General features: G+C 33.9%; 1 protein-coding gene across 1 annotated transcript; it reads right to left on the bottom strand.

Moving 5' to 3' along the window:
- Positions 957-4,131, bottom strand: LOC109722372. The gene is made up of 7 exons (XM_020250424.1): positions 3,998-4,131; positions 2,779-3,202; positions 2,538-2,657; positions 2,267-2,425; positions 1,852-2,024; positions 1,410-1,515; positions 957-1,244 (listed from the first exon to the last, which is right to left on the bottom strand). Exons 2-7 carry the CDS (start codon positions 3,028-3,030, stop codon positions 1,215-1,217), a joined length of 840 nt encoding a protein of 279 aa, XP_020106013.1. The 5' UTR covers positions 3,031-3,202; positions 3,998-4,131; the 3' UTR covers positions 957-1,214.

The raw sequence follows: 11,434 nt of genomic DNA, 5'->3' as shown, positions 1-11,434 counted from the left end.
TGAGAGCCTAAATTTAAAATCTAATTATTTTATATATTAGATAAATATATTTTAAAATTTCATAATAAAATTAGCAAAATGAAAAAAAGAAAAAATGAAATGGTGGCAACATACGAAAAGGCAAAGACTTATTCAAAGTTGGTCTAGTAATCAATTATGATTATAATTATCATTAATTAATAAAACATTAATATACAAATAATTGATGAAATATTAATGAATCATATGCTATGCGTTCAAGAACATATAGATGGGAGGAGAGAGGAGGGGGTGGGGAAGAGAGAGTTATTACAAAAAAAAAAAAATAGAATTAATAGATGAAACGTTATAGTTAATAAATAAAATATTAATATAGAATTAATTGATGAAACATTAATGAATCATATAGTTTGAAAAAGAAAGGGATTAATAAATTATTATATTATATTATATATTATTATTATTATGAGGATGAAGAATTTTTTGCCACGTGACAAAAAACATTATAGCTTCATTTAGATTAATAATAAAAATAAATAGTGTTTAGGATAGTAATTCCATTTCCCTAAAGCTGGGGGCGACTTCGGCGGCTGTTAGATTCTTTGTTTTTGACATTATATCCACTTCTCATGTTTCTTTTAGTTTTTTTTTCTTTCAATTTTTCGCCTTTTTAAGCTCCTTATTGTTTCATTCTATATTGTTAAATTTATTAAATGAAACAGATAAGATGCTATCTTTTTCTCAAAAAAAATATTTTATTCTATTGCACATCAAAATTAACATGCCCTTCGCCTGCTGATGATGTTCATTTCACATAATACATGATTAAAGAAACCAAAATTGCAAGCTCACGAGAAGTTTTAATATGGCGCGACCATGAGAAGACCTCGACCGCCCGTTGTGTTAGATTATGTCGACAATCTTAACAAAAGAAAAACTTCCTGCTGGAATTAAAATGTCTACTAATGCCAATCACAGGTATAATCATCAAGAATCTTTCCATGCGAGAAAACTACCAGTAGATAGTTCATTTATCATTCTACAATGACATGTGCCAGCCAGAAAGCATACTTTGAAGTTACATAGCATACACATTAATCCTTTAACACCATCAAATTTACATTTAAAATATTTTAACGTGCATGTTTGTTTTTCAAGTAATGACAAAATTTGCAGTCAGATTTGGTTTCTCTTCTAAATATCACACACCATAGCAGAAGATATTTACTGATTCTCTAGACTTTAGGCCACTGTGGGCTTACTACCTGCAGCAGTCAACGAAACACATTAGATGACTTTTGGAAAGAATCTGTGACGCCCATAAAATTAAACTTAATATATCATAGAAATTTTAGGTTACATAACATATATGTTCCAACAAAAAATTTTCTGTTCTTAAATTTGCAAGAATTAAAGATGGTGCAACAAACCTCTAACGTGTTGAAAACTAATCTCATCCGACAAGCTACAAGTGATGGCTCCTCTACACTGGCCATCACAGCCATCTGTTCCAGCTGGAGAGTCTTCACTGGCAACCTGCAACAGCATGTAAAATAAAATGCAGTGATACAGCAACATACAGCTCAGTTCACAGTTGCAAGGTAATTTCCAGTAGCAAAACATCATCATGTTGTTATATTTCGCACCTCTGTAAGTTTTAGACTCTTTAAGACAAATTTTCCATTTGATTTTATCCACCATAAAAATTTAGATAAAGAATGCAACCGATGTATGTGAATGCACAACAGGACCTACACGAGGCAAAAGCTTGACAAGCACTCCACCGGCCATAATTGTGCCGAAAGAAAATGTAAATAAATAACTTCTTTATTACATGACTGGTTCAGCAATATGATGTGAGGAAGTACCTACCATGCCATCCCTCTCATATAATAAGCATTTGCTATGAGAGCACAGAATCCTTTCCACTGATGCAACACTTCAGATGAAACTGGTGACATAGAAGACCACCTAACAACAGTTGGTTGCGGCGTACACAGGATTGTGATGAACACAATACTCAACCATAGAATGCATTCGTGAACCTACATTAAAGAGAACAAATTTTCAATTAAATTGGCATGTTTACCTCTTGTTGGTCATAAAATAAAACTAGTCCAAACCATGCAAATTTATAGCAAAAATAGAGTTAACTAATTTATTTTTTCTTTTTCCAAACCCGAAATCAAACAGTGGAAACATGATGACTAAATAAACAACTTTTTCCTCAAGGAAGAGCACATCAGACTGCATGATAACTTTATTGCACAACCAAAAGGTCTCTAACCTCCTCATAAAGGACTTTGAACTTCAGACTGGTGCCTCCTCCATAGGTTTGTAGACCTTCAATTTCAACACCAGAATCTTTCAGATCCATAAGTTCTTTCCGTAAACCCTCATCAGTACAACCAAGTGCATATGCATTCACCCCCGCAGTGATGAATTCCTAATGAAATTAAACAAATGAATGAAGCAAACAAGAGTGAAAATTAAAAAAAAAAAAAAAAAGACATCAAGAAGATAGATTAAATATGTTGGATATAGAGTTTCAGTCATACTTTTAGGTTGTCTCCACCCCCACGATCAATAGCATTCCTATAACGCCTAAAGAGACTGATTGCTATGTTGCGGGACGAGCGAAAGTCCTCATCTGACGACGCATTAATATGAAAACGGAGCTACAAGGGATTAACAGATAATAAAATAAGACAGAATCATGTATGTAAAGAAAAGGCATTTCCTTTCCATTTTCTTCTAGTACGGAGGCAAAAAAATAGAACGGATGAGATGATACAATACCAGCCAATTTTTTATGCGTATTTCTTTTGGACTACAGCTGCGATGAGTAGTTCTTAACCTGGTAAAGTTATACTTCGAACACAATTCACTATGCAGCTTCAGTACATACTGGCTTTCTGAGGAAATACAAGCTACTTTCCCACTGGTGACGTTAGCATGTGTAATGCTGGCCGGAAAATTCTGCACGAATGGTTTTGGTTCTCGATCAATCCAGAGACTCCAGAGTGATGATGAAGCATATAATGTCAACATGATTGCTTCATAGCCAATAGGACAAGGTAGGAAAAGTGCTTTATACTACTTATAAAACCCCAGAAGATAACATATTCATCACAGAGGTACTTCCCAAGACAAGCTGATGATTGTTCGCATATTTCTCTTACAGAGGAGAACGCTTTCGCAAGCAAAAAAAAGGCTCTGTGCTCTGCAAAAGAGCATGTAGTAATAAAGTTTATTAATAACATTTTATCAGGAAAAAAAGGCTGAAAAAAAGGCTTCAAATATATGCAACATTCAAATGATGCAAAATTGACGACATTAATTATCAAAAGTTGATAACTAATTGGTGGTAAAGTAATAGTTTGGAGTTCACATTTAAACAAGCAAAATTGAAGTTTATAGATAGTCCCGAACTTTTGACACTGTTTATCTCTAATCTTTACCCATAAATAGATTACTCCCTAATCCTGATAAACTTTTCAATTCGGCAAAGTCATTTTTGAGTTCATTAACTGCTTAAAATCATTATACCCAACCATTATTATATTAAATAACCATCCCCTCCTATAAACTGAATTTTGCAGTGAATGTTAAACGGAACCGATCAAATATTAGAGATTTAGGGCAAAGTCACTCAGAGATGATATTTCAAAAAGCATGGAAATCGGAGACTAACCTATCGAACTAAAAATTTAGACCCAAAATTCACATTAGATAGAGAGTTCATGATCTACCAATTCATTTATCACTAGAATACTTGCACAAAAAGGAAAACGCAAGTTTAGCAGTTCCCCTTTCCCACTAGTTTCACTTAAAACCCAAGCCCAAATCACTATTTTGCAATCGTCGACTCTAAAAACTGGCGAAATCACGAAACCCGAGATGATAGGGAAACAGATTATAAATCAGCTCCGAATAATCACCACCAAAATCGCCCCCTCACGGAACAAAATAATCGTCAAAAAATTTACCAAATCTTTAGAAATAGAGATCAAATTACCTCGGAGGTGCGACGAGGGAGACGATGAGGAAAGCGAGGGGAAGGGGAAGCGAGTGTGAAAAAAATTTTTTTAAAAAAATATCGGTGACCACAGCGCATACGAATGGCGCAGTTTTTTTGTTTTTTGTGTTTTTTTTTTTCAGTAGAATATTACAGGAGAAAGAGAGAAAGGAGGATGGAAGAGGTGGAGGAGGAAACACGGAGGGCGTATTCGGGCTTTCGCTTTCGCGGAATATAGAGGCCCTTTAACATTGCGCGATCTCATCTCCACCACAAAATTCGTGTGAACTGGGCCCAATATAAAAATGGTCTACAAGGTGGCCCAAGGTGCAAAAGGGCCTATAGTTAGGATAAAAGGTACCAAAAGGCCCATCGAGGAAATGTCCAAACCCAACTAGGGGATTGATGGCCCATAAGTAAATAGTTGGGCTTGGAATTTGTGCTTTTGTGAAGGCCCAATTACTTAAAGGCCACACTCCTACATTATGCACTTGATCAACATATTATTTTGGGAGACCGACCGTCCTTAAAACAAGTGGCAAAGGATTTGGTGGTTGGTACTCAAGATCTAAGTTCGAATTCCAGTTGATTCACATTTCTAGTTAAGTTTATTTCTAAATGAAATAATCAACGCGGGTAGCGTGCTACGTATCTCTTAAAAAAAAAAAAAAAAAAAAAAAAAAAAAAAAAAAAAACATATTATTTTGGGAGTGGCTGTGAAGTAAGTAATGGGTTTTGAGCGTCCAGGTTGGCTTTAGATCTGACCTCTATGAAGTCAGTTTGTCAACCTTATTTTTATTTTATGTAAACTGCGCGGGCTCCTAAAATATATTGTGCTCTCCTATGTGGAGAAGTTCTTGTTGCTCCTTCCACTTACTTTATCATCATTGCCCAATAATAACCCATCACCTTAAGTTGAGGAAAATGGAAAAATGTCAAAGGAAAACAGAAAAATTTCAGTTTCTAAAAAAGAAAGTCTCAATTATTCTGCAACTAGATGTCGGAGGAAAATTAAAGAAGAGAATGGATAATGTAACTGTATCGATTGAGAATCAAAATCTCATTTAAGTTTTCCAACAAGAAGAAGAAGTGAATTAGTTTTTTCGCATTTAACCTGCTCACAATTATTTATTATATAATTAACTTCACAAAACTTTTAAATACAAAATTAGTCATTATACTGTTCATGTGGATGCCACATAGGACACCAAAGGGTCAGATAAATATCATTTATCTTATGTAAACACAATAAAAATTTTATCGCGTCTACCTAACAATATTTAAAATATAAGAAACTAATTATCGTAACTAATTATCGTATTCAAGGAAAATATTTCGTGGCATTAGTAAAGTTTAGAAAACTGCATAAATTGTTTATGGTATTTATGTAAAATATTCTGTGGACAAACGTGGCATCCAAGCTAGCATTAGAGGGTAATTTTTTTGTAATAATAATTCAAATTTATTCGAGATCTGGAGACAAAATATACAAATGTGTCATACGTGTGGTCTTTTGATTTGCTGTCTTCCTGCGTTTGGCGTTTGGGAGAGGGAGCTGATTCTGACCCTTTCCAAAATTGGTCCCCAACGCCTTTCCTTCCGTAACTCACGCCCTTTCTTTCCCGCGTCGGACTTTTTCTTTCCCTTTTGCTCCCACCCGGGCCCACCGCCTCTCCTGGATTCCACTTTTTTCCTGGACCCACCGTATTCGCTCTTTTTCTCGAGGTGAAAAATAGTTACTGGATCCGGTCCACCACGTCAGCCTAAAATAATGGCAAATATTCATTAACATTGAACATTATTGGATTGGAAAAGGCATTCTTTAGATGTTAAGCAGTAAAACAAAAAAAACAAAACAAAACAAAAAACAAATGCTAGCATTACAACAAGCACTTTTCATAACATAGAAAATAGTCATTAAATAAAAAATCTAATTTTTAACACATAAATTTTGCAGATGACATGCTCTAAAATTATATTTCCTAGCTCGTATGTTTAGTATATAATAGATTAGTCCGCAATGGACCACCCTTGAAACAAAGATCTATTGTATAATTTTTTTTTTTTTTTGCCAAGTGTGGCAAAGCAATACAATTTTGGAAAAACTTCAAAAACCTCCCCTGTGGTTTCGTGCATTCTCACTTTGCTACCCTGTGGTTTAAAACGTATCAATTTGCCCTCCTGTGGTTTCGTTTTTATCTTTTCGGAAGCTTTTTCGTTAATATTTCGTTAAATTATATACAAAAAACTTCAGATAACCATCTATATTTATCGAATAGTCACTTTAGTATCCTTTAATTTTAACTTTGTCACTGATTTTAAAAAAAAATAATAATAAAATTGATAACAAAAAGATAAAAACGAAACCACAGGGAGGCAAATTGATACGTTTTAAACCACATGATAGCAAAGTGAGAATGCACGAAACCACAGGGGAGGTTTTTGAAGTTTTCCCTACAATTTTTGGTGATAAAGCATCAAAAGGTGTCGGGCCTACACTCGAGTCTCAGACTCTCAATTGGAAACAAATGGTTTGGATACAAAGAATCAGATACGTACCCAATGCACAGAACAAAAAAAAAAATGGAATAAAAAAGACAAACAATCAGGGCTTGTTTGCTTCGAGGGTGGAATTGAAATAGATAATGAAATGAGAATGAATTGGAATGGTAATTGGAATGGCCCACTCCCCCAAGACATTTAGTTCATTTGTGGATTGAGAATTTGAATGAGTTATTCACATTTCATTGTTTGGTTCGTATAAACTAAAAAAATTATAGGATACTATAATACTAATTTTACTCTTAAATATAAATTTATATTATTTAAAATTTATGAAAAATATAATACTATTCTCTGATAAGTTTTTCAAAAAAAAATATCAAATTTATTTTGAAAAACTTTTATTGATGTGGGTTAGGGATAAGGTTTTGAGAGATGATAGATTTTCTTTTTTTTTTGATGAGAAATGGGTGAAGAGAAGGAGGGTGAAATGGTCACATGGGCTTCGAAAACTTAGTAGGCTTCCGGAATGAAATCTCAATCCGGGCTAGAAGACCGGAATCAAGTTGAAGGCTAATGGGCCATTCCCATTCCAGTCCGGAATAGAAATCCCAAACCGATTCATGCAAACCAAACAAAATTAACCGGATTTGATCAAATCGATTCCCATTCCATACCCAAAATGGATGAACCAAACAAGCCCTCAGAGTAAACCATCACACAGCAGGGCCGGTGTACTCAGCACTTCGAGTATCCAATGAAAGAAAAATATTAGCGAATGGGAACTCATAACTACCGTTTGGTTCGGGGTTAAGAAAAAACTAATTATTTCAGGAATAGGGTTAAGTTCAGAATTAAGGTGGGGTTAGAGTATTTTTGTGTTTGGTTGGGGGTTGTAATTAGTCCATGATAGTGAAAAATAGTGTTTGGTTGGAGTAGGTGGGATAAGAAGGATAGTGGGTTATCATGAATAGAAAATAGTATTTTGTTGGGATTTGGTGGGGTTAGGTGCAATTAGCTAATCCGGAATAGTCCATTTGAGATAGAGTTAGCTAAGCCCACCCATTTTTTAAAGTGTTTGGAGATAATATGGAGATTAAGGGGTTATTCCACCCCTTAACCCCCAACCGCATACTGTTTTTGAAATGTTACAAAGAGGCGTTCAAGTCAAAGCTGCATATTAGGTGTAGGATAAGTCCGGTAACGTTGCACATTTGACTCAACCGACTCAACCGCTCGAGTGGACCTCGTCTTGGGCACGAGGCTTTGTTCGCCAAGTCAACACGAAACATGTTGGCTACCTTTCATTTGAGAAAATTATCGCATGCATGGACCCTGTACACCATGAATCATACACCTAAAGGTCGCAATATCTCGCCAATCCTATGTGGAAGAATAATCCTGACTAACTGATGCTCATTAATGATAATATGCATCTAAGCAGTGCTACTAATGAGCAGCGGAACAATTTTACATGCAGGAGGACCTACCAGTCGTTAACAAATAACAACACAGTATATCTAAACCCCACCGCCGATGAGTAGTAGAATTATTCTACAACGCAAGACAATTAATTCTATCGTTTGTTAACAACAAGATACATTTGAACCCTGCTATTGATGAGTAGTAGAATGTTACTCATCACACAAGCTGCAGCACGATCCTACCGATGTCGACGAGCACCGAACTTGCACCATGCACAGAGAACTCAAACAGCTACACAGAAGGAGCATTCATTTATCAAAGTCTAATGCTTAGTTTAGTATCGAGATCTATCTAATACTATTAAATAGAATTGAGTTGAAAAAAAATAAGGGATATGCTTCTACATTCTCCGATGAAACCGCAGAAAATATATCGTAACCGACTAACCGTAATATGCAGAACGTAATATTACGAAACAAATAGAGTATTTCTTCCCGCAATTTCAAATGAAGCCTAAGAGTCTAAGACCTACTACCATAAGGACTTTCGAAGCTAAAATTTAGTTCATTAAATATATTCTATAACTCTCAACAATCAACGCATTAAAATATAGGTTGTTTTTTTTTTTTTTTTTTTTTTTTTTTTTTTTATTTACATCGTTGGTACTAGAATTATTAATGCCAAGCTTATAGATTTCCGAAGCTTACAAGTTCATATATGTAGATTATTTTGATATTATAAATTATATGTTATCAAATCAAATTTTAGCCATCAAATATTAACTAGGGTGCATCCGTGTATGTGATGGGCTCATCCACCAGGTGCAGGCTTTTTTTGGCCTTCAGTGCAAACGTCTTGATAAAAACAAAAAGGGATCAATTGCGTTGCACCTAATTTCTAAATCGGGTATTGATCCACTCATTAATTATCATTGGTTAGACCGGTCTTAGAGCAAATTTAATTACTTGTTACTTGATTATAATAACACGTGATGTGGGCCTAATTGGAGATTTATTATTATTATTATTATTAATACTGGTTTGGGTTTTATATAATTAGCTATTAATTGTGTTCTACTCGTTCCATGTGTATTCACACGTTCTTGGCTCCTGAGTTTTGACCTCGCAACTTCTTTTTTTCTTTTTTCTTTTTTTTTTTTTTTTTTACTTTTTTGCAGGGGTAAGGGAGACCTCACAACTAATTAAAAATGGCTTTTTTTGGTTGAGCTTGATTTTTCTGCATCTTTCTAGTGCTTAGTTAAGATCGAGCTCTCCTTTAAAATGGACTAATTAAATCAGTATGAGGCTCTCTAATATTGTAAACTAATTCTAATATGTTCAAGCTCAAGAGTGTATAGCTTTGACATTAATTAGTCCATGTACAATCAAGAACTTAGAAACTTTATAACATAAAAACAAAAATTATTAAGAGTATATAGCTATTTGTATCAGTCATCAATCGATTATTGTAGTGAAACATGATTTTCCTAGTCAATACCAATAATTCTTACATAAGATATAAGATGAAATGCAATGTACTCATCTTTTGTGAAGTTATAAGGACAGGGAAGTTAGATAAAAGTAGATTTTAACAGTTTTCTTCAGTGAATCACCAGTGAGTTGGTGTAAATTGTGAAATCGACAATGTTTACAGTAATAAATATACTGGATGTATGATTCGAGAAAGCAAAAAAAATCTGAATTAAACTTGCTCATTAATTGAATTGGTGATGCGAAAAAGACTTGTGCAATACATTTATCAGCATTTACTACAATCGTTATCATCTTATTCATTCGCAAGCAACGTTTGCTTAATTTTATTTTAGATATTTTAGATATACAAATTAAAGACCACGTCTTGGTAGTTGAAACCTTCTTTCTAAGATATTTTCTCACATTTTACATGCATAAAATTTTAGGATTCTTCCCTAGTTGCAACATAGAAAACACCCAGATATTTAGAATTTAGTCTATGCATCATGCATGTGCTAGTTGTTTATATATAAAATTTATATTTCTTTCTACGTAAGTTAATATGCATTAATCAATTATGTACAATTATGATTTAAACCTCCTATCATTTAGCCATTTGCATCTGCTTCCTTCTATGTTGGAGCATTAGTTGCCACTTGCCATTCATGAATTGTATCCTCCGTCATTCTTCATTTTATAATTAAAAAACGTAACATATCATTGAATGAGTCTTTATATGTGATTACAATTCACACGTAAAAAAAAAAAAAAAAAAGGAGAAAAAATATACAGCAGTGGAATATGAGATTTTTCAAGGGCACTAGATTGTCATGCGCCAATTTGCACGATCAAATTAAGTATCAGTTGGTGTTTCTGTACATGGAAGTGCTATTTTAATTTGAAATATTACAAAAAAGTATAGTACTAAAACATGTTAATTAAAGATTACTTATGAACATTTTTTTTTTCTATGTTGTGAAATTTGAAGAGTAAGTTAAAGTTTCCGCCCCTAGATTCTAGAAGAAAAGCTCTCCTTCTAAACATCGTGATTGAAGTCTAAACGAATATTTTAATATTTGTACACTATAAGCAAGAGGAAAGTTCAATTTGGATTTCTCCCCACTGAAAAACAAAAATACACTCTCAATTTGAGATTAAATTTCTCTATCCATATAGCAATAGTTCAAACCAAATTGGCCCTAACTTTTCTCAGGTTTTAAAATTAGGACTAAGGAAACTTGCACCCTGCTTAATTTGTACCAAGAACTAAATTGATTTAGTGAATTCAAGTGAACGTAATCTGTTGTTAGTATTTGTCATTTGAGATGATGTGTGATTGAATTTCATTACTTGTTTTTCTGCTATATTCTTAGATATGATTAGACTCCATGTTAATGGGTTAGTCTAAATAGCAAGATTTTGTACATTTTGGAAAATAAAATAATTAATAATCATCCGATTTTCTTATATTTGTCAAAACTGATCTAAATCATGAACGATTATTATTATTATTATTATATTATAAATCACTAACTAATAAGCTTCAAAATTTTTTAAAAAATTAGAAGAAAACTATGGCACCATTTTTTTTAAATCAAAGTTGATTTGAGATTTTGACACTTCATTTAATCAAAGCTAGATCCAATCAATGTTGAGTTAATTAGAAATCAATCTCCAAATACTGATGCAATTAATATAAAATTAACGAACTTGTCAAATATGTTATCCAACGGTAAAACGCTCCCCGACGTAGTCCTCCACTCCTCTCCCTTATTTGATGCCTATGGATATTAATTTTATTTTAAATTTAATCGAGTTTTACTTTATTAATTAATGCCTAAGGGCCAACGAAACCACTAACCCCTTCGTCATTACGTTCACACTAATATCCTCCCCCTTTGATCCTTTACAACGCACGCCGAACGCAATCCGTGCGAGCCATTATTCGCGGGGCCACCTGGTGCTTCAATATTCGGGAATCCTCGGTTCGAATCATAAAGCCCACGTGTCAAAAAATCGAGTATGGCTCGATCGCGAA

The sequence above is a fragment of the Ananas comosus genome, linkage group 1 (assembly GCF_001540865.1).
Source record: "Ananas comosus cultivar F153 linkage group 1, ASM154086v1, whole genome shotgun sequence".
NCBI classification, from domain to species: domain Eukaryota; kingdom Viridiplantae; phylum Streptophyta; class Magnoliopsida; order Poales; family Bromeliaceae; genus Ananas; species Ananas comosus.
The sequence above is the reverse complement of the archived record's forward strand: the minus strand, read 5'-3'. Positions and strand labels throughout refer to the sequence as shown.